Source organism: Rhineura floridana, chromosome 1 (assembly GCF_030035675.1).
Source record: "Rhineura floridana isolate rRhiFlo1 chromosome 1, rRhiFlo1.hap2, whole genome shotgun sequence".
Classification (NCBI taxonomy): domain Eukaryota; kingdom Metazoa; phylum Chordata; class Lepidosauria; order Squamata; family Rhineuridae; genus Rhineura; species Rhineura floridana.
The window spans coordinates 145,562,862-145,590,857 of record NC_084480.1 but is presented as its reverse complement, the minus strand read 5'-3'; the positions used below and the strand labels follow the sequence as shown (position 1 = coordinate 145,590,857).

At 41.1% G+C, this 27,996-nt stretch overlaps 1 protein-coding gene across 3 annotated transcripts; it reads left to right on the top strand.

Moving 5' to 3' along the window:
- The first annotated feature begins 102 nt into the window (after positions 1-102).
- On the top strand, positions 103-27,996 carry REST (RE1 silencing transcription factor). Of its 3 annotated transcripts, none has more exons than XM_061635178.1 (4): positions 103-292; positions 5,443-6,362; positions 17,516-17,599; positions 21,698-27,996. In XM_061635178.1, exons 2-4 carry the CDS (start codon positions 5,453-5,455, stop codon positions 23,422-23,424), a joined length of 2,721 nt encoding a protein of 906 aa, XP_061491162.1. In that variant the 5' UTR covers positions 103-292; positions 5,443-5,452; the 3' UTR covers positions 23,425-27,996. The 3 variants fall into 3 exon arrangements, with proteins under 3 accessions (XP_061491162.1, XP_061491180.1, XP_061491171.1); XM_061635196.1 differs by lacking the exon at positions 103-292 and adding an exon at positions 531-797; XM_061635187.1 differs by lacking the exon at positions 103-292 and adding an exon at positions 1,400-1,495.

The following is a 27,996-nucleotide window of genomic DNA, read 5'->3' as shown; positions in this document are numbered from 1 at the left end:
TGGGCAGGCCTGTTTGTTAGCCAGACTAAGCGCGACTTGGCCTACCGGGGGGGAGGGGAAGAGAGGAGGGGACGCCATGAAGAAAAGAGGGCGGGGCAATCGTTGGATTGGGTAGGGCGGGCCCCCTGCTCTCTCGCCGTTGCTGCTGCCACGCGCTCGGGGAGCGCTGGAATGTGCGCCGCCGCCGCCGCGCGCTGCCGCCCTGAAGTGACTCTTCGTTGTCGTCTCCCCGCCAGCCCTTGACTCCTGTTGTGCGAGGGGCCCCTGGGCGGGCGGCCTCGGAGGAGAGGGGGTGAGTGTCCCGCGCCGGGGTTCTGTCTTGGTGGTGGGAGGGAAACGCGAGCGAGCGAGCTTGTGGCGCTGTCCAGGGCTGATCTGAAGGCGGCTGCTGCTGCTGCTGCTGCGCATGGGACGGCGGCGGAGGGGGTGGAGTGAGTGAGTGAGTGAGTGAGTGGGGGAAGGCAGGCAGGCAGGCAGGCGGGGACGGCGGGCGGGCTGGCTAGCTAGCTAGCTTAGGGGCCTCTCAGGAAGGAAGCCGCCGGAGGAGCCCCTGAGGAAAAGTCGCCCTTTCGCCGGGGAGACCCACTTCCTTCCCCGCCATCAACGGCCGTTAGCCCTCTGTGGCAGGAAGGAAGACGGGAAGCTTGGTGGGGAGGAGCCGCCTTCGTCGCCGTCGCCCGGGCTGAGAGCTGCAGAGGAGGCCGCGGTGGCGGTGGCGGCGGCAGCAGCAGCAGCAACCGCCCTGGTTGGAGCTGGACAGCGATTTCTCGCCCTCCCCACTTTTGGGCCCCATCGCCGTGAGTTGGAGAGTGGTTTTGTGTGTGTGTGTAGTGACCTTGGGCTCGACGGGTGGGTGGATGGATGGATGGGGCTGAGCAAGGCTCAGGCATTTCCCGACGACTCCCTACAAGCGGGTCAGAGGTGTGAGTGGGCCTCGAGTCCCTCTTCCCCCACCACTTTTTCCTTGGAAGGGGAAACTCGGAGACTCTTCTCTTTCTCCCCCCCCTCGATAACACCCATACCCATTCTTCTCCCTAGTGAGTGGGAGCCCACCAGCTTCCTTCTCTTTCTCCGCCCCCACCCCCTGTGTGTGTGTCGAGGGGGAAGGGAACGGTTGAGGAAGACTCATGGCTCCGAACTAGGCGTGTATGTGCGGGAAGGGTTATGTGTATTATTGCGGGGGGGGGGCGAGAAGAGAGATTGCAGAAACAGCCAGGCAGCAGTTTCTCTCTCTCACACACGGCGCTTTCCTGAATTGGGGAGCTGTCTCAAGAGAGAAACAAAAAGTCCCACCCCTCTTTCGCTGCCGCCTTGGCGGGGGGGGGGAGGCTGTGTATGTGGGAGGAAGTTGGGCAAATCTTCGCCCTTGGGAAGAAACTTTTTTGGGGGGGGGAGATGTTGGAGAGTTGTAACTTTTTTGGGGTGGTGGTGAAGAAAAGGGAGGCAAAGTGGATTGACGAGGCGAAGACCTTGAGCAGCAGAAGCACCGACTTCGGTGAGTTTGTGTGTGTGTGTGCTGCAGGCAAAGAGTTTTGTAAAGAGAGCTGCTTTGTGCTTCTTGGTATTTGAGAAAATGGCCGAATGCCTATTTCTGGAATGCAACAGCAGCAGGAGAAGTCGATGGTGGTTGGGCTGATGGTACACACACATTTAGTAACGGACTTTTTCCTTTGTAAGCTTTTCAGCGATAATCTGTGGCCTCAGGATCGCAATTCCTTTGCATACTTACTTGGAAGTAAGAACTCAGGGACTTAATTTCTGAGTAAACGTGTGTATAGGATCAAAAGGTTGTTGGCTTAGTAAAAGACCTCCTTTGGCATTTGAAAGCTTCCAGACTTTAAAACTGAACTAGTTCTCTTTATTTTCCGCCTTGATTGGGAATTCAACTGTGTGTATGTAGGTTATTGAGCTTATTCGCGTTTAGGACAAAAAATGAGACTAGCATTTTATTTAAGCAAAACCCCCACGTTGCTGTTTGACTAATTTCAAGCCCAAATAACCTGCCCAATGCACTTATTTTATTGAGGAACTTGTGTGTGTTTGAGCTTTTCTTCAGTACCTTAGTTGAAGAGAAGAAAGCAGAGAAAGTCATGGTGTGTGTTTTCAGATTTGAAATAAATCCTGGATAACACAATAATGTATATCACTGACAATCACTCCTATTTTGCTATGAATCATATCTGATCTGGAAGTATAAACTCTGAAATAACTCAAAAAGCATGTATGATTATATGACACCTTATCCTGAGGAACTTCACTGCTTTGCATTTTACTTTAATGGTGTTGGTAGCTACTCCAGAATAAGAACATCTGGATAGGTTTTAAGTGGTTTGACTTCTGAAAAGGTTTTTTAAATGATTAAACTGTTAAGTACCACAACAGGAAGTAAGGCCCAAGCCAGTGTTGTGAATAGTGTACTACAAGCAGATTTTATGCAGTGGTTATTCAAATCTGAACATGTGACACAGTTTTTGCACTAATTGACTGGCTACTAGTGCATTTCCAGGCCCAGTTCAGAACACTGCTGTTAAAGCCCTAAATGGTTCAGGACCGAATTACAAAAAGAACAGCCTGCACCTGATTATGACCCTTCTCGTAATTGAAGATCTTTGTCTGAGGTCCTGCTTGTGTGCCTGCCAGCGAAATTGGATAGATCGGTGAGCACACAAGATGGGACCTTCTCTGTGGTGGCCCCACAGTAGTGGAATTCTCTTCCAGATAGCATTTGTTTGGCCCCTTCAATTCTGGCATTCAAGAAGGCCTTAACAATGTATCCTTTTAATATTGCCTTTCCTTAAGAGAATTTTGGTGATCTAATTCCATATCTCTCAGGCATCTATTTGTCTGAATCCTCTCAGTGCTTCATATTCTTCCCGAGGTTCTCTTTCAGTCTGCACATTGCTTTGTGACATCTTGGCCCTGAAAGGCAGCTAATAAATAACTGGAATTAATGAACAAATAAATATCAACAGGAATGAAATGTCAATAGTTATTGGCTATTGCTTTCATACCTTGCTTCTGAGCTTCCAACAAATTTCTCCCTGGGCACTGTTGGATGCATGATTTAGATGAACTCTTTGTTCTGATACTGCAGAGCAGTTCTAAATGCTTTTAACTTTACGAAGCATCATAAGAATCTTGACTTGCAATGATATATGCCTGATTAGTTAACACAAACTATTTAGTCTTTAATGCACTTTAATAATCTCTTTATTTGGGCAATGAGGGTAGTCTGTGGTAAAAGCATGCCTTTTCCAAGAATAAGTGCATGTTCATGAAAGGCAATCCACATTTGTCCACATTGATAATTGTGATGCTAAAACTAGGGAGAGAAGTTTTTGCATTGAGAGACTGTCATCTGGGAATTGGCAATTTATTTCCATTAATGTACACAGCCAGCTGTGCAGAGATACCACTTTGACACCAGCAGCAGATGTTCTCTATGTGACGCCCCCTGTTTGTATGTGGATATATACCTACATGCTCAGCCCTGCTTTGCAACTTCTGCTCAGCCATGACCTTTTGGGTTCTCTGTTCATTCCCCCACCCTTCTGCACATTGTAGTAAGAGGCCCACTTACCTCTTTGCTTGGTAAGGGCTTCTCTGTCCTGCAGCATTGTATTATAACTAACTGTAACAAGTGTCTGGTGCTGTGGCTTCGAAGATCTTAATGTTGAGAAATAAAGTGTACTGGACAGTTAAAGTATCTTTAATCCAGGTCACCACTGATTAATTGCTCCTTTTCTCAGAATTGGGTGCTGAAAATTGGGTGGGTCTTAAGAAAAGGAGCAGTGGCAACTAATTATTGCTGCATCGAGAGTGACCAGCCTTTCTACTGCATTATTGAACCATTTGTGACCATGCAGATTAATCGCAACATTCATTTCATTTATGAATATCTTCCTGAGGCATTTACATTCTAAATCTAAAACTTTTAATATTCTTCAAAAGGCAAAGTATTGTTTCACCTACAACTGTTAACATTTAACTAAAATATTCTTGTATCAGTCTTTCACTTCAAGATATATAGTGTGATTTTCAAATAATTTAATCCTTTATATCATAGGCACATTTTAAAATGCTGTTATGGTTGGTCATTTGACTTGTCACTCAGTTACCAATTATTTAAAGCATCGATTTCAAGAATTGTAACAGAGGGTTCTGTAATATAGATTACAATCTGTCTGCCCTGCATCTTTTTTAATGAAACAAATTCCAAATAAATTATAGCCAATTGCTGATAATTAATAGAATTAAAATATGGCTATAGTACAGGATATGGGGTATTGAAGTGCACTTGGGTGTAGGGTGGCTTCCGGATGGAGTTTATAGTGGAATTGGTGCTGCTTGTGCATTCAAGCAAGTTTTTGCAGTGTCTGCATTATGTTGTTTTCATAGAAACGGCAGCTATATATTTTTTACGTATAGATTTTCTCTTACTGCAAGAAATCTAATAAGTAAAAGTAAGCCATTGTGTATCCACAGTCACCACTGGTGTGGAAGCTCATTAGTACACTTTTTGTTAGGAGGGTTATCATGTGTGATGATGTTTCATTGGATGGTCTCTATCACCATTTGTTCCTCAGTTGAGCAGAACCATACTCATTTTTTCCCAGCAGCCCCCCTATACCAAATGAAAAGCACCTGTTTCCACCTATTGCATGCTGAAGGCATGTTTGAATTTCAACAGCCAAGTTCAAAGAAGCTATTCTCTCAAGATCTCACAATAAATGTGGGAGATTACCTCCAAGATTGCTCTTTAAAAAAACAACTGTAGTCTTACACAAGACATCTTTGTCATAATTTCACTATTTCATTACTGCTGCAAGTTTTGGGGAATCAAGGGAATGTGTGATTGTACTGTTAACAGGAATTAGACATTCCTAATATTTTTGGATGTTGCCATTTGCCCCGCCAAATCAAATAGTGATCAATAAAGCTAAATATAATTTGCAAGATATAAGTATTAAAGTATTAAAACAACAAATATTGAAATCAATATCCCCCCCATGGCCCCATCCCCAAAAGCACAAGCCTCCATTTTGCCAATTGTGAAACGTGATAAATAAGGGTAACAGTGGATAGCAAGTAGTGGAGTAGCAGTGTAACTGAAAATTGGAATGTGTGGAATCTAACATGCCAATCACACACACAGGAAAAATTGGATCTGAACAACTTGTTTGAAATATAAAGTCCTTGCCTGGAAGTCCCCTAGGAGAGAAGGACACTGACTCTTGCAGATCAGGGTGCATTGAGCCTCCAGTTCTGCCTTTGCTATAAGATGTGAACTCATGATGCAGTTAAAAAGCTAACAAACTTGGTGGAATTTTGGCAGTATTTGACTACAATTTCTCTTGATCAAGTTTAGTATCATGATGATTAAATTGTCATTGTTATCTGCTGTGTTCTCAGTTAAACAATATTTTCTTTTTCTTTTAACAGAAATTTTATAATGGCAATGCAAGTGCTGGGACAGTCTGGTGGCAGTGGCCTGTTTCCTGGCAATACCAACCTTGGCATGGCTTTGTCAAATGACATGTATGACTTTCCTGAACTTTCCAAAGCTGAGCTAGCAGCTCCGCAGCTTATTATGCTGGCAAACGTGGCCCTGACAGGAGAAGTTAATGGCAACTGTTGTGATTATATGGTTGGTGAAGAGAGGCAGATGGCTGAACTGACAACTGTAGGCAATGCCAACTTTTCAGACAGTGATGGAGAAGGAATAGATGAAGCACAGGCCATGGAGACTGACCATAGAAGTCTGGAAGATATGAATCTGGGATCCCTTAGAGTTCCTGAGGTACGTAATGTGGAAATGGCAGGACTGACGGAGCCTTCTATTCCTTATAGTTGTAGCCAAGACCAGGGCTTCCCCTTGGAAGTGCCATATGCTCCAGAGAGTGCAGATGACAGATGTAAGAGCTTGAAGAACAAACCATTTCGTTGTAAGCCATGTCAGTATGAGGCAGAGTCAGAGACGGAGTTTGTAAATCATATTCGGGTACACAGTGCCAAGAGATTCATTGTAGAAGAAAAAGCTGAGAAGCATGGCCAGATTAAAGAAACTGCCTCTGGCACGACAGAGGAGGTTGATTTCTCCAAGGGACCCATAAGATGTGTTCGCTGTGGCTACAACACTAACAGGTATGATCACTATCTGGCTCACTTGAAACACCACAACAAAGCTGGAGAAAATGAGAGGGTCTACAAATGCACCATCTGTACATATACAACTGTCAGCGAATACCACTGGAAGAAGCATTTAAGAAACCATTTTCCACGTAAAGTGTACACATGCTCACAATGCTCCTACTTCTCAGACAGGAAGAACAACTATGTTCAACATATTCGAACTCATACAGGTGAGTACTGTCTGTTTCTTTGCTGTTTTAGACTAGCAGTGGGCTTGCTTGTGCTGGATTTGATTATATTTGTACTTGTTCACCATTGTATTACAAACCATGTTTTAAACGAACATTTTCTGAATTTAAATAAGTGATTGGCTTGTGTGTACTGACAGTGTTGTGTTGCATGTTATTGTTAATATGGACTAATTGAATTTTATTTGCTGTGGAGGAGGGGAGTTTTGCAGATTTTGATGGTTTTTAAAGAGAATGAGCCCTATTTGAGAAGGATAGATTTGTCAACAGCCACGGTAGCTAAATATGATCCTTCTGTTCATATTTTGCGTACCAGATGCTGAAGACAAATAGTGGGTTGACTATTGCCATTGTGCCCTGTTTGTGAGCTTTCAGAAGTGTCCAGCTAGTTAGTGTTTGCAAAAGAATCCTTGACTAGTTGAGCCTTTGGTTGGTCTAAGCAAAGCATTTCATGTTCTTATAGGTTTTCCTCCTTAATTAACTAGAGTGTATAGCAAAGTTAAACTCTAATTTTAACTTGTGTTTATAAAAGGAAACACCTCTTTACCTTTCACACTAACACAAACAATTTAGACCTGAGCATGGTTACTGAGGGTTGATAACAACATTCTGTTGTGGATCTTGCTTATTTTGTGGTAATTGTAGTAATGCAAACACTATAGACATCTTAGAACAATAGATGTGGAGGCTCTACCAGTTAGTGCTGTTTTATTTTTGCTCAAGTGTTCACTCTCATTAGAAAGTACAGCTGCATTTTGTTACATTACAGATAGCCTCAACTTGAAAAAATTATCCAGTCAAGTACATGTTTATATTTTGAAAATTAGCCCTAATAAGGGAACAATTATGATTTGTGCTTTTGAAAATACTTTGCAGAGAGTCAGCTAATTTGTTTCTCTGTGCTCAGCCTTTTTCTCTTTTTTTATAAAACCTTCATAAACATTTGGGTCAAAGTTATTTTTTTTAAGAAATGCAGAACAGGAAAAAATAAAATTGCCAGAAATCACTAGAAGTAGACTTGGCTTTTAAAACTAATTTTAATTTTGAAATGCAGTCAGAAACAATTTATCTGAGAAAAAGGTGACAAAGGTAGTTGGGATCATTTAAAATTTGTTGCAGCTCTTGAGACTGGGCTTAAGGGACCCTAATAGTGGTGGAACATTAGTGGTTAATGGTAGTTACACATTAACCACTATATGAAGAGCATCCCCCAAACCTCATCTTTTCTATGAAGCCTTTTGGCCTAATCTCCTAGTCCTCATCCCCAACTGAAACAAAACCTAAATTGCCCTTGCATCCTTTGAAAATTTGCATCCCTTGAAATTTTCATTTAACTTCCTTGGTACCACATATACTGATTATATAAATTATAATCACTGCTACACAGCTGGTGTTTCTCTTGCAAAGTCTCAATGTTGATGCATTGGTGCTGCTGTGCTGGTGATTACTTCCTCCCCCAAATTGGTATAAAAGTACGGCACAGATACTGGTTGTGACTGGCCCAGCTTTGCTCACAGAAGTGGCACCCAATGGCTGTTTGACTCTTTATTTCTGCAGCTCTGTGCTTTTTAGGAAGGTTCTTTATGGCAAGTAAGGAAGCTGGGTGGCTGTGCTTCATTTGCCAAGCAGAGGATAGGGCTTTGATACTAACAACTGTGACATGGCAAATTTAAGTGTAATTATAGAATTGGGATATAACAGTAGAGTATGAAAAATTTGTGGGTAGGGATTTCTATCTACTATTGGATGAAATAGTGTTCTGTGGAAGAAGATAATTCAGGCCAGCACAAGTTACAGACAACAAGTTGCAGGTCATAGGAATTTCAGCTTCATATTGTATGCCCTGTCAACCTGCATTCCCTTACCATTTTTGTTCAGACTTTGCATTAATAGAACAGACAAAATGGTCATAATTCAGGCTGAGAGGCTTTTCAAGATGGCAGACAGTTTTATATACAGAAGGAGCAAATTATATTTTTATCAGTTAGGAAGTTATAGTAAATTATTTAATGTGATGAGAAACTGCCCATCTTGCTATGAGAAGTGGCAGATAGAATTCAGTGGGAGCTGCAGGAAAGCCATCTTCCTCCCCATCTAAGATTTGCTTGGAGTGGAGAGTAGAGTTGATAGCTTTTGAATTCTATAGCTGCCCCGTTATTTTAGAAATAAGGAGGTGATGTTGTTGCCATGAAAAGTTTCACCTGTACATTTCTGTGTATAAAATATTTGTTAAGGGCAAAGAGCCAGGCTAGTCATAAACCTCCTCTGAATACCGCTTACCATGAAAAGCCTATTCATAGGGTCGCTCTAAATTGGGATCGACTTGAAGGTAGTCCATTTCCATTTTTTTCAACAGTTTCTTAGATTTTCAACTGTGCCCTCAGGCTCAGAAACGTTGGAGACCCCAGGCATAAACAATAGGGATAGGCACTTGGCTGCTTTGCTACTGTTATGAAACTGATGCAGACTGTATATAAAAAAGTGTATTTTAGCAAAAGGGATTTTTAAGTAACCCTGGTGGGTTTTTAGGAGTGTTTTTATACTATGGAGCATATGTGTGGGGATACTGCTCAATTCACATTGGAAACAGTAGTCATGAACAATTCAGGTTTTGTGATTTGTTTTAAATTGCTGGCACTTTAAAATTTGTTTCAAATTTCTAATTTGAGTAGCAAAAATTGTTCCAGTCTAGTTGTTCCGCAGCAGCTTCTGGAGTGGAAAGCATTCTTGATTTTGACATGACTTTTTATGTATGCAGCCTCAAGTAGTCATATATTTACTCTGAATATTGAAGCATGCTGAATATTGTGTGCTTTGAAAAAGCAACTAGAATTAAACTAGTGAGGGCAGTAATCTCTGGGACCCATCTTTAACACAAAAATTCATTTCGGGACATGCTTCTTAATTTTTAAAAAAAAGTTTTATTGTTTTTTCATATAAAGTAAATAACATTTTCAGTTTACAATTTTTACAATAAATTAGTGCTGCTGTTGTGATCTATCTTAGCTTAGGCTGCAGCCTGGTAGTGGGCCCTGACCCACCACTCGGAGACCATTGAGTTAGGCAGGGCACAATCCAACCAAAGGTAACTACATTTTAGTCTGAAGTACATGCTTAACTGTCTCCCATTGAAAATAGGAATTGTAAGTTTGTCTAGATAGTATCCTTAGTTTTCAGTGCAGTGCAGCCTACCTGCAGTCAACTGCTACAAAATTAATCTTGCTTTTCAGTACCTCTTTTATGATGGACACTGAAATTTAGAATCTGTATATTCCAGAATAACCTTAGTTGACTTTATAGTTTGGGGTGAACGGGACATGGCTAGCATAGAGGCTAAGAACAGGGGTCTACAAATACTGGCTTGACTTACTAGCTGGCCCTATTTGTTCTTGTCCTCACCCATCACGCCAACCCAGTCCTGGGTGCTTTGGTATGTGTAGAGGGCTTGGAGAAAAAGCAGTTTGCTCTCATTTGCACTGAAGTTTGGAGAAAGTAAGAAACAGTACGAGACACTCCTAATCTTTTTTTTACCAGGCTTCTAAAATTCTGTTCACCATGGTGAGTGTGGTGCCATTCTCTGGCAAGTGTGATGAACAACCAGGCTTCCTTCCAATTTCAAAGCTGCAAAGGTTGGGCAAGCATTGTAGCTCCAAAGTTGGAAGGAAGGCTGGGGATTTTTTGATAGGTGTGTGGCCAGGGTGCCTGGAGAATCGCTGTCAAAGAAGGGCCAAACTACTGGCCTCTGAAGCAGGAAAGACAAATGTTGATGAGGGTTAGGTACTTGCAGGCAGTTATGCCTAAGCTGGCACATTTCTCTCCCTGCTGGCCTTTCTTTGGGAAAGGAGGGGCTTACCCGAAGAGGAGAGCAGCTGGTGGCTAAACGTTTTGGTTTGTTCACCAAGGCCAGGCAATTTTTGCCTAAAAACTGGCAACCCCACCTTACCTTTATCATGCTTCAGCACAAGTGAGAGAGAATTCAGTCTTTCTTCTAAACCAGTGATTCTCAAACGGTGCACCCAGACACACTGGTGCGCCCTAAGAGGTGGCTAGGTGTGCCTCAAATACTATGAAAGTGTATTTTAAAAATGAGAAGAAACCCATTTGTATAGGGTAAGTAATAGTTTTCTATAGTATATTTTTATTCATAGTTTAAAATATATTAATATATTTTTAATTTCGTACACGAAGTGCGCCAGAAAATATTTATATGTTTTACAGTGCGCTGCGAACCAAAAACGTTTGAGAACCACTGTTCTAAACCCTTTGACCTTGCTAGAGGACTTGAAAGAAAACTTTCAGTTTACCTGATGGAGCGCCTCCAGCGTCACCAATTATGCCGCCCGACAAGATCAGCCACTCAGGGCCTTCTCTCAGTCCCACCAACTAAAACAGCTAGGTTGGTGGGGACTAGAGAGAGGGCATTTTCAGTGGTGGCCCCCACTCTCTGGAACTCCCTTCCGTACGATCTTCGGCATGCCCCTTCCCTGAATGTATTCCGCAAAGCCTTGAAGACCTGGCTTTTCAGACAGGCCTTTGGGACTTCTGGGGAGGGTTAATTTTCAGGACTAACTGCCTATTACTCTGAACTGTTACCATTCCTATTTATAGTTTCCTTGTTATATTGTATTTTATGTGTATTTTATTGTGCTGCATTTACTGCAACTGATTTGTACGTCGCCTAGAGTGGCCATTGGCCAGATAGGCGACACATAAATTAAATTATTATTATTATTATTATTATTATTATTATTATTATTATTATTATTATTATTATTATTTTATAATTTATGCATCAGTTTGGAGAATGCTGGAAACAATGGGAGAGAACTCTACTGTTTCTTATTTTCTGCCTCACAAGTAAGAGAGCCTATGGGAGACTGCTGGGGTGTCTCTGCAGGAAGATCGGGGCTCTTGCTCCTGGTGATTAGATTTGTGGATGTCTAGTTAAGAATGTGAAGTAGGAATTCCCTGATTTAAATCTTGACTCAGCCAGCATTACAAGGCAGCTTTAGGCAAGTCACTATATCTCAACAACAATATCAGAAATATGGGAATAATAAAAATAGCTTTGTTTCTAGGATTCTTATAAGGTTTACAGGTGTAATACATGTAAATCACTTTGACACTGCAAACAGTAAGATAGTAACCCTCAGGCTTTTTTTTTGTTAAAGGGAAAAAGCTGCAAAGAAAATACCTTGGTTTCACTTGGTAGTATATACCTGACAGCAGCCATTTTTAGAGAGCAGGAGGATTAATAATAATAATAATAATAATAATAATAATAATTTAATTTGTGGGTCGCCTATCTGGCCAATGGCCACTCTAGGCGACGTACAATTTAACAACAATACATTACATCATAATAAAATACATCATAAAATACAATATAACAATGAAACAATAAAACAATTCCAGTACAGAGTAGTAGGCTATTTGTCGTAAAAATTTAACCCTCCCCGGAAGTCCCAAAGGCCTGTCTGAAGAGCCAGGTCTTCAAAGCTTGGCGGAATACATTCAGGGAAGGGGCATGCTGAAGGTCATACGGGAGGGAGTTCCAGAGAGTGGGGGCCGCCACTGAAAATGCCCTCTCTCTTGTCCCCGCCAACCTAGCTGTTTTAGTTGGCGGGATTGAGAGAAGGTCCTGTGTGGCTGATCTTGTTGGGCGGCATTGTTGGTGGCGCTGGAGGCGCTCCATCAGGTAAACTGGGCCGAGACCGTATAGGGATTTAAAGGTTAATACCAACACCTTGAATTGGGCCCGGAAAATAACTGGAAGCCAGTGTAGGTCGAACAACACTGGAGTGATGTGTTCCCGGCGGCGACAATTTGTAAGTAGTCGAGCCGCAGCATTTTGTATAAGTTGTAATTTCCGGACCGTTTTCAAGGGTAACCCCACGTAGAGCGCATTACAGTAATCCAACCGAGAGGTGACCAGGGCATGTACCACCAGTGGGAGCTGATGAGCAGGAAGGTAGGGCTGCAGTCTATGAATGAGGTGTAATTGATACCAAGCTGCCCGGCTCACTGCCGAAATCTGAGCCTCCATGGACAGCTTGGAATCAAGAACAACCCCAAGGCTGCGGACCCGGTCCTTCAGGGGCAATTTCACCCCATCGAACATCAGGTCAACATCTCCCAACCTTCCCTTGTCTCCCACGAGTAGCACCTCAGTCTTATCAGGATTCAACTTCAGCTGTTCCTTCCCATCCATCCACTCACAGATTCCAGGCACTTGGACATGGTCTCCACAGCTGACTCTGGTGAAGATTTAAACGAGAGATAGAGCTGAGTGTCATCCGTATATTGGTGACACTGCAGCCCAAATCTCCTGATGATTGTCCCCAGTGGCTTCATATAGATATTAAATAGCATGGGAGAGAGGATAGAGCCCTGTGGCACACCACAATTGAGAGGCCAAGGGTCTGAAACTTCCTCCCCCAATGCTACCTGTTGATGCCTATCGGAAAGAAAGGAATGGAACCACCGTAGTACAGTGCCTCCTATTCCCGATTCCTCCAGGCGATGTAAAAGGATACTGTGGTCGACAGTATCAAAAGCCGCTTAGAGATCGAGGAGGACAAGAAAGGTGAATTCTCCCCTATCTAATGCCCTCCTCATATCATCAACCAGAGTGACCAATGCTGTTTCAGTTCCATGTCCAGTCCTGAAACCCGATTGGTATGGATCCAAATAATTCATCTAAGTGTGTCGACAACTGATTAGCCACCACTCGCTCAATGATCTTGCCCAGGAATGGTAGATTCGAAATTGGGCGAAAGTTATTCAAAACTTGGGGATCCAAGGAGGACTTCTTTAAGATGGGCTTTACAATTGCCTCCTTGAGTGCTAATGGCATTACACCCTCCTCCAAGGATGCATTGACCACCGCCTTAATCCCCTCGCCCAGTTTCTCTTTGCAGCTCACAAGGAGCCACGATGGACAAGGATCAGTTAGACAGGTGGTAGGCTTCACAGTCGAGAGCACCTTGTCCACATCCTCAGAAGGAAGAGGTCGAAACCGATCCCATTTGACCGGGTTGCAACTGGCCAACTCTGTTTCATTTACTGTATCCACGGCGTACGGAATCGAGCTCCGTAAATGTTCGATTTTGTCGGCAAAGTGCTTTGCTAATTTGTCACAGGAGGCCTTAGACTGTTCCAAGGGTTCCTGAGCAACTGGACCGACCAGGCTTCGGACCACTTGGAACAACCTCCTGGGACAGCACTCTGCGGACGCAATAGAGGCAGCAAAGAACCTCTTCTTTTCTGCCTTTATTGCCACTTGGTAGGCAGTTACTGCTGCTCTAACCTGTGTCCGGACATCTTCGGAACGGGATTTCTGCCACCGGCATTCTAGTCGTCTCACCTCCTGTCTCAGATTTCACAACCGTGGAGTATACCATGGTGCTAACTGAGTTCTATTCAGGGGGAGAGGACGTTTCGGCGCCACGCGGTCCAGAGCCCTGGTGATCCCCTCATTCCACTCCATCACCAGGGTATCGACCGTGCGGCCTTCAGCAGGTTCCAATTCCCCAAGCGCAGTCAGGATCCATTAGGCGTCTGGGGCGGACCATTCTAATAGGTCCTTTTCCCCTACGGAGGGTGTGTGGTATCGAGAAGTCTATATTTACCAGATAGTGGTCTGACCATGACACAGAGGTGGAAGAAGCTACCCCCAACTTCAGAACACTTCCCTCCCCTCTCAGGACAAATATAAGGTCGAGAGCATGACCGGCTACATGGGTGGGCCCAATATTACTAAGGTGCAGTTCCCAGGAAGCCATGGTTTCCAGGAAATCCTGAGGGGCTCCTGCGAGAGTGGCCTCAGCATGTACGTTGAAGTCCCCGAGAATTAACAGCTCTGGGGACAACGCACGTACAGCCGAGACCACCTCTAGCACCTCGGCCAGGGAGTCTGCTGTGCAGCGGGGTGGGCGGTACACAAGCAGGATCCCCAAACTGCCCTTCGGGCCCAACCTCCAATACATGCAGTCAACAAACTTAGTCCTATGAAGAGGAGGTCTGGTAAAAACTAGAGACTCCCGATAGATGACTGCCACACCCCCTTCCCGCCCTCGGTGGTTGTGCATAACGGAAACCCGGCGGACACATGCCCTCAAGAATGGGAGCCGAGGCCTCATCCAGCCAGGTCTCCGTAATACATGCCAGGTCTGCTTGCCTATCCAAGATTATATCATGGATATGCGATGTTTTTTGTACTACAGACCTGGCATTACACAACAACAATCGAAGGTCGGTAGGAATCCTGCATCCCCCAGTTGTCGTCTGGTTCTGAACAGACCCGGAACATGGGATGGGTATTACACATCTATCCCGTGTTCCCCTTATCTGGCATGGTCTGCCAACAGTACCATTCCAGCGTCTGCCACCCACTCTTTCTATAGTTTGGCCCCTCACCCTCCCTGTCACATCCCCCCCTGACTTGCACATGCCCCTGTCCCTGTTTGCCAATCAGACAGGCCACCCACCCTAAAACAATAATAAGCCGGAGACCCGCCTCTAACACTGCTAAATTAAATTAAAATTAAAATTAAAGGTCATTACAATTCCCCCACAACCACACATCCATACATCCCCACAGATTAATTTTTAGGGGAAAAATACTAGCTACCGTATATTCCGGCGTATAAGACGACTGGGCGTATAAGACGACCCCAACTTTTCCAGTTAAAATATAGAGTTTGGGATATACTCGCCGTATAAGACTACCCCTGCTTAATCAAACAAAAAGCAGAGCTTTGCTTAACTCAAAATTTCTTCTCCCTTTGATAACCACATCTACACAGGTTCCACCTCCATACTCAAAATGAAACTGAGCCTGGAAGTGTACAACAACCCCACACATACCTTGCTAATTCGATTATCAATGCCAGGATGTCTGTCTTATCGACTACTCTCCTGCTCCTCCCCCCACACACACACACCGGGCATCATGAAAGACCCAGTCCTGGGCTCAGAAAGAAAATAAATATCTGGTCCTCTTCAAAGTATTGATAAGCCTCTTGTTTTAATTGAAATAATAATTATAAATTCTTGTTCTTATCACTAATGGGAGTTAATCTTGCATATGCTGCTGTTGCTTCTATGGCTGTAATGGAGTGAGGTTAAAGATAAGTGAAATGCAAATAGGAAAAAAAAATACAGAAGGCAGTAACACTTTCCTAAATGTAATACCATACCAACCACAACAAGATTCCTATAAGGCAAAAAACTAAGCATCTCACAACCAGTCAGGATTCCTAACCAAAAACCAAAAATATGATAAATGAAGAAATATTTATATAAGCATAACTATCAAATATATTTATTATTTACACAAACTGTAAAGATATTTATAGTGCAATCCTAAATTTATTTATTCAGAAGCAAGTCCCAGCGTATTCAATGGGGCTTACTCAAACAGGGACAGAAATGCAACCTCAAGTGATAAGCAACTTCATTCACACAACCCAAAATTCCGAATCATGCCACTTTACACTGTTTTGCAACTGTTTATACTTGTTTTTATGGTTATTGGATTTTAAATGGCTTTATTTCTTGTTGTGAGCTGCCTTGGTTTGCAACCCTACCTCACAGGGGTGTTGGAAAGACTCCATACACACACGCACACACTGCAGATGTATAAATACATGCAGCCCATATAATAGTTTATTGTCAAACCAATTGGTCATTGCAGAAAAATCAGTATTAGTTTTTTAAAAATCAGTATTAGTTTCCTACAGAATAAAAACTGCAATACTTAAGTAAGCCCTGCCTATTTACTTTAAAATAGGACTGGGGGGGGCAGAAAGAGAATACAAACACAATTCTTTTTTACATTCACTCCAAAGTCCCATTGATTTTCAGCACATTCATAATCATGTCTACTCAAAAGTAATTCCTGGTGAATTCAATAGGATTTACTCTGGACATATGGGATTAGCACTGTTTTTACCCCCAAAAGCAACTATTGGGAAGGTTTTCAAAACACTGCCCAGGATCTGACTCCTACACACAACAGGGGGAAAAACTGAAATGTATATACCTACCCAATTTATGAGATTTTCAGATAAACAGGAGGGGAAACCACCATTTTCTGGCCTCGTAATGAGGTTTTGCAGACACTGCCACCAAACAAACACTTCACTGATTGGCTGCAATCCTGAACGGGCGGGGTTAAAGCTACGAAGTGCTATACAGTAGTTTAAAAAAAGATTTAACCGGGGGGGGTACCTGACGTTTTTATATATATCTCGAGAACCGCACCACCTAGAAACTTTTTTTTTTTTTAAAATGAAAGCTGAGAATCTGGGCCACCTAAGGGGCTAGCCGGGCGCCGGGTGGCATGCTTAGAATCCGGGTAAAACCCGGCTAGCCGGGCAATATGGCAACCCTAATAAGACCACACCCGGCGTATAAGACGACCCCCGACTTTGGAGAAGATTTTCCAGGGTTAAAAAGTCGTCTTATATGCCGGAATATACGGTATTTTAGGGACAATTTATATTTTAAGTAGGGATGGGGGAAAATTAGATTCCTTTTGCAATAAAAGCAGAATGTGTCAAATTTGCACTTTCTGAAACTATATAGAACCGAAACACAGCCATCCTTCAAAATTCGTACTTATTCAAATTTTGCAATGTAGTTCTCCATCTAAATTTTTACAAAAATGTATGCATTAAGGGGAAAATGTGCATAAAATGAATAGTGAAAATAACATATAAAAATGCTTTCTAGTATGAGATTGCTTGCAATAATGTCTGGATTAGTCAAAACTGCATACAGAAATATATGGAAAGCACACTAAAATGCTGAGGATTTTCATGAGGATTTTTTAAAAAAATTGCAAATTGCTGCAGAAATGTGGAGAACCAAATTTAAGATTGGAAAAATGAGAAATTGAGAGAACTGAAATTGGCAGATCTTTCCATTGCTAATTTGAAGTATTTATCCAGAAATATTAAACTGGTAGGAGACAATGCTTAAAGAAAAGTTCTTAGTCCAGTTCTAACATGAAACAATATTTTTCTGCCACTCTTCTTATAAAATTGTCCAGCTTGGTTTTTTGTGTTCTTGTCTATGCACATAGTGTGATCTTCTATGAACATCTTATTTTGTGTTTTGTTTTTTCATAGGAGAACGTCCCTATCAATGTTCCATGTGTCCTTATTCAAGCTCTCAGAAGACTCATTTAACCAGGCACATGCGTACTCACTCAGGTTGGTAAAAAGGCAATTCATGTCAGCCACAGTGATTAAGATGGTGGCCTTATTTGTTAAATGTCTAATATGTCAGTGCAGGGATAGCTAGTATAAAATTTGTAGTCTATATATGGCCTTTAAAGGTTTCACTCTGTGATAGTGAGTTGCTAGTTGATAACAGTGTGGGGCTACAGTGATCAAGAAAGAAGCCTTGGTTGGCTGCATGCCTTGTATTCCTAATCCATGACATGTATTAAATAAGTTTAGTGGTAGTTACACATCAACTAGTATTACCAGGAAGGTAAGGTAGGTTTTAGTAATTCTTGAGGGTTTTTTTGCGAACCTTGATCAGGCAAACCCAGCATACTTTCATTGGGTGAGAGCCAAAGTAGTGCAAGTGGGTGTCTTTTTGGCTGACAGGGTTTTTCTGGCCTCCCTTCCAGCTCCCATGTGCTCCTCAAATCTGCTCAGGAGGGTTAGCAGACCCTCAAGAGAAGATTTTGGTGGGCAAGGACAGAGGGTGGAGAAGAGAAACTGGAACTTCAGTTGCACCAGCAGAGTTCCTCTTGTGCAAGTTAGCAGAAGTTAGAACTCATCCATTACATTATAAAATTCAACCTGTGCTAAGTGGGAGGATGTTTTCCCAAACCCTGTTCTTGCTTAATTCACCTTCTTAAAACATATTTATATTTGGTAAGCATTTTCCCCTCTTTGGATGATAAAACTGAGGCTAGCATCTAAAGTGGGTGGGGGGAAGGTATACATTCTATGCCTGCACCTGAAATTATTCCTGAGCCTTCCATTTAGAAGCTATTCCCCTAGAATTTTCAAACTCCATTATTTAAAATAAACTCTCAATCCTGCTTTCTTCCCTCCCCCAAAAGAAAAAAAGTTCAGCCTCAAATATCCCAGATTATTTTAAGCTGTTTGAAAAGTACAGATTGTAAGAGTATGTGTGAAACTGGAATTTATGGATCCCATAAGATACCATCTTATTTAAAGGCTTCCTAAAAACAACTAGAAAGACAGTGTGTGGGTTTGGACAGTCATATCTCAACGTATTGAATTGAAGTTTGAATGTGTCTTTTGACCATGCTCACAAGCCCCTTTGCATGACTAAGCAAACAGAGCAGGAAGTCTCCTGTTAGCAATAGCTTCCCATTTTGTCCAAACCAGGAAGCTATGGTTAGTGGTTTTGAAACAAGGCAGGTTATTAAGCCATGGTTTGAAGTTGGCTTAATACCCTGGTTGTTCCATAGTCATTAACTATATCTTCATGATTTAGACGAAATGGGAAAGTATGTACACACCAAAAGGTATAGTCATATCTTGTATTATTAAGCTAAGCTGTGATCACCTGAAAGTGATTTCAGTATAAAGGCAGTAGTTGCTGGTGTAACATCATCTTACCTAGTTGCTTGCTTCATTGCTTGTCTTTCACCCTTTGCAATTGGACCTGCATAGCCTTTCATTTGCAATCTACTGTTGTATACGGGTTTCTTACAAAATATTAGAAGCAAGCTACCTAAATTACAGAATGCCAATGAACCTCACTGTTTGCTCTGAGGACTCTTGGTTCAGTCTCCAAACTTTTTTGAACTTGGGGATTGAAAGAATAGTTTAGACTGGAAGGAGAGGGCAGTTACTGTAAGGAAAACTTGAGGGGAAAATTAGGGGATGTGGAAAGAACTGTGCATGCTCTTTTGAGCCCTGTGTACATGCTCCTTTTGATTCTGGCCTATGTTTTGAATTAAACAGTTAAATGTCACTGCAGTATGTGTAGGGTAGTGCTGTTCAACCAAAGATATAATAGCTGCAGTGATTACAGTGTTAGGAGTTGAACTTGTGGAACAAATTACTTCCCCACCACCACCATCACCATACAAATTCGGAAGTAATATAAGATTGGAATTATGAGATTATTTACAAAAACATATGGTCTTTTTGCCTTATTAGGGCAAACCACATATGCTGCAGTTGCATGTAATGAAGTGTTGGTAGCCTCTTCTCCTTTCTAAAGAGTCCACAGAGGTGGATATTTTGAGGCATAGAAGAAGTCAAGTACAGAACCTTTTCCTTAACATCCTGTTTTCTCTGAAGCTTCTACATCTCCCAGTAGCGGCCAGTGAGGTGGTGGATGGAGCACTGTTGCTATCTCAGCTTCTGAACATGGGGCACTGCATCTAACAGAGAGGGTATGGAAATACGTGGGGAGCTTGGCACAGTGCAGCAGCAGGAGCAACATATTGGTGCCACTACTGCACTGTGCTGAGCTCTCTGCTGCTTGCCCCCTCCTGCCATGTTTGGAAGCTGGGAGAGCTGCGGTGCCCCACCCACGCTGCTTCACCAGCTGCTATTGCCCTTACCCAAGCCAATTTTATTCCCACAGGCTTCCAGGCTTGTGTTCTGCAAGGGTAAATATGGTTCCAAAACAGTGATGGTGGAAAAGCAACTAGGCTTGCACATTTAAAGGTTCAGGAGGAAGAGGGCTGTCAGTGGAAGGAATACGCACTCCCTTAATCTCTGCTCTTTTCCTACTTTAAAGCACCCCTCCTGTAGGTGCTTGGCCAAGGACAAAGGCTATTGGAGCTGCAGTTAATGCAGCTGTAGGGTAATGTGAGGTTTGCTCTTCAAACTGAACGTTACATGAAGTTGCATAGGTTTTTGAATAAGTAATGGATTTTGCAAATTAAATTTCAATTTAACAATCAAATTGTGTTTTATTAAAATTCTATAAAACTGGATTCTTCATTTGGTGATATGAACAGTCTAGCATATTTTCTCTATTTCCTATGTTCAGGTGTGTTACTGCTTATGTAGCCAAAACAGCAGTATCCATGCAAAGAGGGAGCTATTGGCAGGCTTGGGGAAAACCCAAACTTTGTAGTAGTATAAACATTATTTGGTTAAAAAACCCAAAAGTAGGGAAGCCCCAAAAGTAGCCCGGTGAAGACTGAACATACTCATTGGTCACAGAATGCTGATGTACTGTTGTGGGTGAAGAACAGAAAAACAGTTTAGGGATGGAATGGAGAGTGGAAGAGGGCATGGGTGAATTGGAAGATTCCGCACTGCAGCATTTTGTTTTGGGGCCTACTTGTCCACATGACTTCTATATGTTTTTCCTTCATGTGTAAGGCCTTAGTAACATTTGAACCAGCTATTCAGTTTTAAAACCTCTGTGAATCTAATTAGTATCCTATTGTTGCCATTTGGTTTTATTTGTTGATCTTCAATGAGATGTTAAGACCTCTAATTCAGCCTTGATTGTTCATTAGGAGATGCACTTGCTCAGTAACTGGTATTAAGGCAACAAAGAAGATCATAGCATTTTTCCTTGTTCTTGAAATGAAAAAGACATATGCCTTGGGATAATACCACTCGTCTTTCTTTCTGAAATTTAGTGAACATTGCAAAGTCAGTTCAGCAAATGTGAGTTAGGAAACTGTGCTTGCGGAGCATTTTAACAAAGTAAAATAATACTAAGTCTAAAAATGTTTACCAGGTGCTGCTTGTTTGGATAGGTCTTAAATAGTTTAACTAGATAATACTGCAAGCATTTAAAAACATAAGTGAAGTTGATTGCTGCAATAAAGATTAATATGGCTGACTTCTGTTTTTGTTAGTATACACCCACATTTACTGTTCAAGTGAGGTTGGTGATCACCCAAACAGTGTCCTGGAACTATGTATTATGTCTGGGGTGGGGGATGGAGTGGTAGCACTGCAGAAATGTGTTATCTTTCTGAGAAGATAATTGCTTCTGGGTTATGTGGGTATTGTGTAATATTTGTGTAAGACTACTATTCATATGTAATTTCCATTTTTCTACACTGCCTTCAATGGACCAGTTTGGTTTGGATTCCAATTGCTAATATTACTATAGAGTGATCTCTCCTGGTATGTATTTATCATAAATGGAATATGTGGATTAGTTATTGCTTGCATGTTTGTTTTTGTTTCTTTCTTTTGGTATTTTGTTGTCTTTTGTGACTGTGGTAATTGCAAAATCAGTTTTTAAAATAAAAAATAAGCATGTGCAACTATAAATCTGTAGCTATGTAGATAAGTTGTTTGTAATGTAACCACTAGTAAATTCTCCCTTCCTTGCTTCAGGTGAGAAGCCATTTAAATGTGAACAGTGCAGCTATGTGGCATCAAATCAGCATGAAGTAACTCGGCATGCAAGGCAGGTTCATGATGGGCCCAAACCACTGGCCTGCCCCCACTGTGACTACAAAACAGCTGACCGAAGCAACTTCAAGAAACATGTTGAGCTCCATGTCAGCCCACGGCAGTTCCTTTGTCCAGTCTGTGAGTATGCTGCATCCAAAAAATGTAATTTGCAGTATCACATCAAATCCAGGCATCCTGACTGTTGTGACATCACAATGGATGTCTCAAAAGTGAGACTACGGACGAAAAAGAATGAAGTGAATACTTCTGTAAATGTTAATGGTGATCATAATAAAGTGGAACAAGAACAAGCAAAGAAGGAGTTGACGGAAAAGAAAAGTGAGAGAGCTGTAAAAGAAGAGAACCTATCAAAAGAAACGAAAGCAACTGGCAGTGTTGGTAAAGGCCATGTGAAAACCCGAAGTCGCAAAACAGTTGCTGAAAGCAAGGAGGCAAATGTAAAAATGGAGAAAATGACTGGTAAAATAAAGAAAGCAAAGAGAAAAGCAGAGGCCAACTCTGTTCCTTTGACAAAAGGTTTTGCAACAGACACTGATGTAATAGTGAAAAAGAAAAAGAAAACAAAAACTGAGAAAAAGTCCCCCAAATGTCAGGACTCTCAAAAGGGTGAAAGCAAATTAGAAGTCACCAAAAAGCAAAATTTTGGCCTTAAGAAAAACAAGAAAAAGAAATATCTGAAGAATAAGACTGGAAAGAACAACAAAAAGCTTGATTGTGAGAAGATCACTAATGAGAAGATCATAGATGAGGAGCCTCTCCTTAAAGAAACTACTCTTATACAAGAGGAGGAAAGTAAGACAACTGATACTCCTTGCAGTGAACTTGAATTTATTGATAACCTCAGTGTTGGAGAGACCCAGTCTGTTGCTGTGGAGAACATGCAAGATCAAGAGCCCCAGGCTACACAACATGAGGCCATAGACATGGAGCTAGAGGTGAAAGACCAAGAAATACCCAGGGCAGAAGAGGAGACTGAAAAAGCTCTTCCTCATAATAGAATTGGAATTGAACTGTTAGTCTTGCCTGGGATCAGCTCTAAGAACTCAAATACTACCTTGGAAAAAGAGACAGGTATACTAAAAGATGCTTTACCAGATTTGTCCCAAAATATTCAAACTACACAAACTTGTGCAATTGAAATGGTGACTAATCCTGATTCAGTACAAGAAATTGAGCCAATACAAGTGTGTGAGATAGGAACTGTGCATAATCCCCATCCAGAAGATGCCAATTCTACAAAAGAATTGCAGACTGAAGACCCAAGAGAAGCTTTTCCACCACAGTTGCCAGAAAAACTTGAGCAGAGCACTAAAGTAGACCTGGTTTCAGCATCACCCAATGGCACAGTAGTAAATGAAAATCAGGAAATGGAGGAGGATGAAGGCATACACAGTCACGATGGCAGTGATATCAGTGACAACATTTCAGAAGGCAGTGATGATTCTGGATTAAATGGTGCTCGAACAGCACAGGAGAAAAATCAGAAACCATCCCAAGAAGTGGCAGAAGCCAAGGCCACAAAGGAGAACTATGTGTGTATATTCTGTGATCGTTCATTTAAGAAAGAAGGTGAATACAGTAAGCACCTGAATCGTCATTTGGTAAATGTGTACTATCTTGAGAAAGCAACAAAGGGGCAAGATTAACCAAACTGGTTTAATGACAGTTTATTCTTCCTCTGTAAGATCTAGAGCTTAGGTACAGTTCTTGTAGAATCTTTGCTCAAGCTCAGTTTGCTTAGACTTTTAAAGTTGGTTGTGTTTTTCTGATATTTGGTGAAATGTTGAATTAATTAAGTTAGTATCTCTTTGATTAGAGAGGGCAAATAGGATATGTAACGCTGTGGCTTGTTAAATTGGCATAACTCCTTGGGATAGAGTCCTGGAATCACTTGAGTATTTCTGTTGACTTACAACAGAACTATTCACAAGTTAGTAGGTTTAGGAATGTAGTCTTGGGGAACAATCCACTGAGAGTTTCTCCTGCACAAACTCTGTAAAAATTAATAGAAGTGTGCAAAAGCACTGTTGTGGTTTTGCAGAGTCCTGTTTATTTCCATAGGACTGGAGCAGGAGATGTTACCAGTTGACTGAACCCACTCTTTGGGTCTGTCCACTCATTACATTCCGGGAAGACATTTCAGCCTGGTATGAGTCTCAAGACATGCTGTGCTCCTCTTTTCCCCTTTACTACTAGGAAAAAGTCAGATGTGAGTCAGGATTTATTTGAATGTGGTATCTTCCTGATTGCATAGTCTAGACCTCCTTTCTTTGATCTTTTTTATACACACTTGCCACAATGTGGAACCACTTTCCTGTTGTGCAGTTCTAAACCATTGCAGTATAGATAAGACTTCCCACCCAGTAATTGGGAAGGATGGAGTGACTGGGCCTGCTCATGTGGTTCTGGTATTCAGAATCCTCAGCTGTATGGGGCCTTTCTGAAGACAGATTGCGTAGTCAGGGAGCTAATACAATTCAGTAAATGTAGCACAGCTTGGCCCACTCCTGACTTTCTATGATTGTTGAACAAAGGGTTATATAAATGGAATCTTAGAATTGGGAATGATACTGCTCCAATGGCTTCCAGAAGAATCTGTCTTGTTTACCTGCACCTCTTAGTATGGTGAATGCTTAAAGAACTCATTAGCTGAGCTACAAAAACTATGGCAGATTATTTTGTAAAAAGAGCACTTTTGGAAAAATGGTGAGGTTGGCTAGCAGAAAACTTAATTGCATGATCGTATATTTAATTTGCATATACATTTCAGGTCTGCCAATCATGATCAGCAAGCCAAAATCTTGGGAGTTCTCTCTATTGATTGGTAAATCCATTTTTTAGTAAATACTACTTTAAGACAAGGTTCTTTCTTTTTGTGCTTTAAGAGGAAAAATGTTGCACATAATTGTTTTTATTTTTACCTATGCAGTTTAAGCCTTTAGGAGTTTAGTATTTGTGTTTATATGTACACTTTTATATATGCATGTTTGATTTTGTTAATGGATTTCTTTCCCTTAATGTTGACACTTCCAGGTTTGTTGCTTATCATGGCCAGTATTCTCTGTTTACCTTGACCACAATTTCTGGTTCTGTGTAATTTTTAAAGGTTTGTGTACTGTTGGAGTAGCTTTAATATGATTTCGGAACAAATGATACCGTGAACAATCTATAGGAATGTTATCCACACAGAACCCATTTAGTTGAATGGGAGCTGTGCCAAGAGCTAAGTACTGTTCCTGCATAGCTCTCATTCACTTCAATAGGGTTTGTGAAAGGGGAACTTCTCAGCAGATTGTGTACCCAAGAAGATTAGTCATACATATCTCTAAATACATAAGTTTGATAATACATTTATATGGTATGTATTTTCATGCAGACAATACTTCTGCTCTTTTACTGTATGTTTATTATTCCTTCTGGAAGGCTACTGCTGGAGGGGGGAATTCACAGACCCCATTAAAATGAATAGATTTCCCAGTAAAGGGGCTTGTGTGTTAAGTTTCCTGGGATTGTGTCTGTTGAGTTGTAAGACATCGTTAAATAGCTTTTATAGATAGAATATCAAAATTAGTACAACACAGAATTGTCGTTTTTTAAAATTCCCTTAAAAATGCATATGAATTTAATATTTGCATATGCTTTTATCCAACTCACATTAATTCAGAAGGCCCTGTGCTGGAGAATTTCCAGGTGGGTTGTGCTCCTTATCTGCTTGAGAAAATCAAATGTTTGCATTGACATAATCACTTAAAATTCTATGTATTGATACTATCAGGAAAATCCTGGTAAGCAACAAACCTAGAATAAAGGAAGATGTAGAAATTCCTGTTCCTTATTCAATCAAGTTTTTATGAAATTAATTACCCTTTATAGTTGACATAAAAAGGAATAGAAATCATCTGGCATTTGAGTTGTAAATTTGCAGACACAGAGAAGAGTCAAGAGTAACTTTAGAACAGATTTATTATCAGTGAGGCTTCATCTATTTGGACTATGTGAGCAATGAGAAACCTGCAGATATTTCACAAAACTGTGGAAGCAGCCTTCGTCATGCATCCACCCCCTTTCAAATTTGTTTTTTCCCTATGTTTGTAGGTATAAATGTAATTGTGCAAAGCAACAGTTGTGGAAGCTTGCCCTGTGAATGGGCACATTCTATCCAAGCAGCCTCTGCCAACCTGGTTCCCTCCAGATTTTATACTACAACAGCTGGAGGGCACCAGGTTGGTGAAGGCTGATCTGTCAGGACATTTCTCTGGGACAAACCCCATGACTGTACTCTGGCACTGCTTTTGTTCACTTATTAGGGCTTCTGCAGGAGAATATCCTGCTAGATGTGCCTAGAAATGGCTATCAAGATAGTTTTATCACCTGGTACAAAAATATGAAAGCAGACTTATTTTTTACCTTGGAGATTGCTAAGATTGCATTAGTTTGAGAGGTATTCAGTCTCTTTTGCTCCTCCCTCCTTTCTGCTGGTCTTTTGTGGTTCTATTTCAATGTAACTTGACTGAATACAGGAACCTAATACTTCTGTGCGAGAGGGTGGTGGTGTTCTAATAGGAGGCCAAAGATCTGAGGGATAAAAATCCCTTTAGGGCAGAAATTAATTGTATAACATTAGTTATTTGTGTGTGAATAGCTTATGTTCAATACTTAACTTGGCTGTGACAATCATTGTCAACTGAGAATCAAGTTGCAACTATATTTATGTTGAACCATTAAACACTGCTGAATTGTCTTCCTAACCAATTAGTTGGAATAGTATTAGACACAACTTTATTGTTGGATGTAAAATATTGTCATTTTGTAAAATATTGTCATTTTGTAAAAGGTTTGAACAGAGGCTGGAAACTCCAGTATTGTGTAGAGTTTGTTGAGCTCTTCCTATTTTTAAAGAGATGTTTCCACATTGTAAGCGCCTTTGTAAGCGCCATTTTTAATGAATCTTTTTAAACCAAGTTGGTTGAAAGATAGAGGCAAACAGGTGTCAGTAGTGGTAATGACATTAGATGACTTGACATTACATGAAGATGCTGTTGTTACTCAGAATACGTTAGCAAATGTTCAGGAATAAAGATTTCACACTAGAAAAGACAGTAAATGTCAGTGCCTATGTTGGGCAGTGTTCTTGAGCATGAGTGCAAAACAGTTAAGTATTAAAAGAATATCTTCTAATGATGTAATTGTTGTCCTGAGATATATTGCATATTGTGATTGACTTGAAATTCCTGTACGCTCTTACCATGTTGTTTTGTTAGACAAGAAGGGGCTACATATATCAGTTGAACCGTTTCAAGATATACCGCTAAAAGATGGAACATCACTCCTGTCTTAATATTAGATATTGGTATTGGATAAACAAAGCTAGGATTAAAATATAGATAACACTGTGTTTCTGCCTTAAGTAGATATTTCTTAAGTTGAACACTGAGATTGTCACAGGAATTTTGTATACACTTTTCCAGCTTCTTCCTTTATTAAAGGGCTTCTCTCAGCAGCAGTACCTGTCATAGCATGCCAAACTGATACATCCTGCATTATCTCATGTTGTTGAGCAGTATAGCTAGTAGAACTTTTAGTGTTTGTGGAAACACAAACTCAATGCTACTAGTAACCTAAAGAATAGATAATTAGGATCTTGCAACACATCTTAATGTTGCTGCTATTTAGGGGTTGATTGACGTAAGGGCTGGAACTTTAAATCCTTTTTACAGAACAAACTGACAGGTCAGTTAAAACTCATAATGCTTTTGATTTCGGTATGTTAAGTTTTTCTGATGTGTTGTAAAGACAGGTTCAGTTAGATTTATTGAATCTTGATTGTGTAGCTAACAAGCTGAAATACAATATTAATTTCATCCAGGTAGTTTAAGGAATTGTTTAATAATTGTGTATATACACCTTTTCCTCCCCTAAAAAGAAAATCACACTAGCTAAATAACTTTTTGTAAGCTGGCACTGAAACATTTTGTTTGGTTGCACCGTGTTTGAAGCTTTTTACAGTGCAATACTTGTATTATTCTGTCAATTTAAACCAAAGGTAATTTTTTTCATGCTTTCTATCTACTGTAGTGCATGAAGAGCTTTTGTACGTTTGTTATAGATGTAAAATCAGACCAGATCACATATCCTGGGTTTTTTATTTACCTAAACTATGTACAAGCCTTTGTCAAAAATGTAAGGTGTTAAACTATTAAACTAAATTGCATTATTAA

Bases quoted from the DNA above. Each gene is read 5' to 3' on its own strand.
- REST (XM_061635178.1), top strand. From the start codon at position 5,453: ATGGCAATGCAAGTGCTGGGACAGTCTGGTGGCAGTGGCCTGTTTCCT. The intron at 6,363-17,515 runs GTGAGTACTGTC...GTTTTTTCATAG, and splicing joins ACATATTCGAACTCATACAG to GAGAACGTCCCTATCAATGT. The intron at 17,600-21,697 runs GTTGGTAAAAAG...TCCTTGCTTCAG, and splicing joins GCACATGCGTACTCACTCAG to GTGAGAAGCCATTTAAATGT.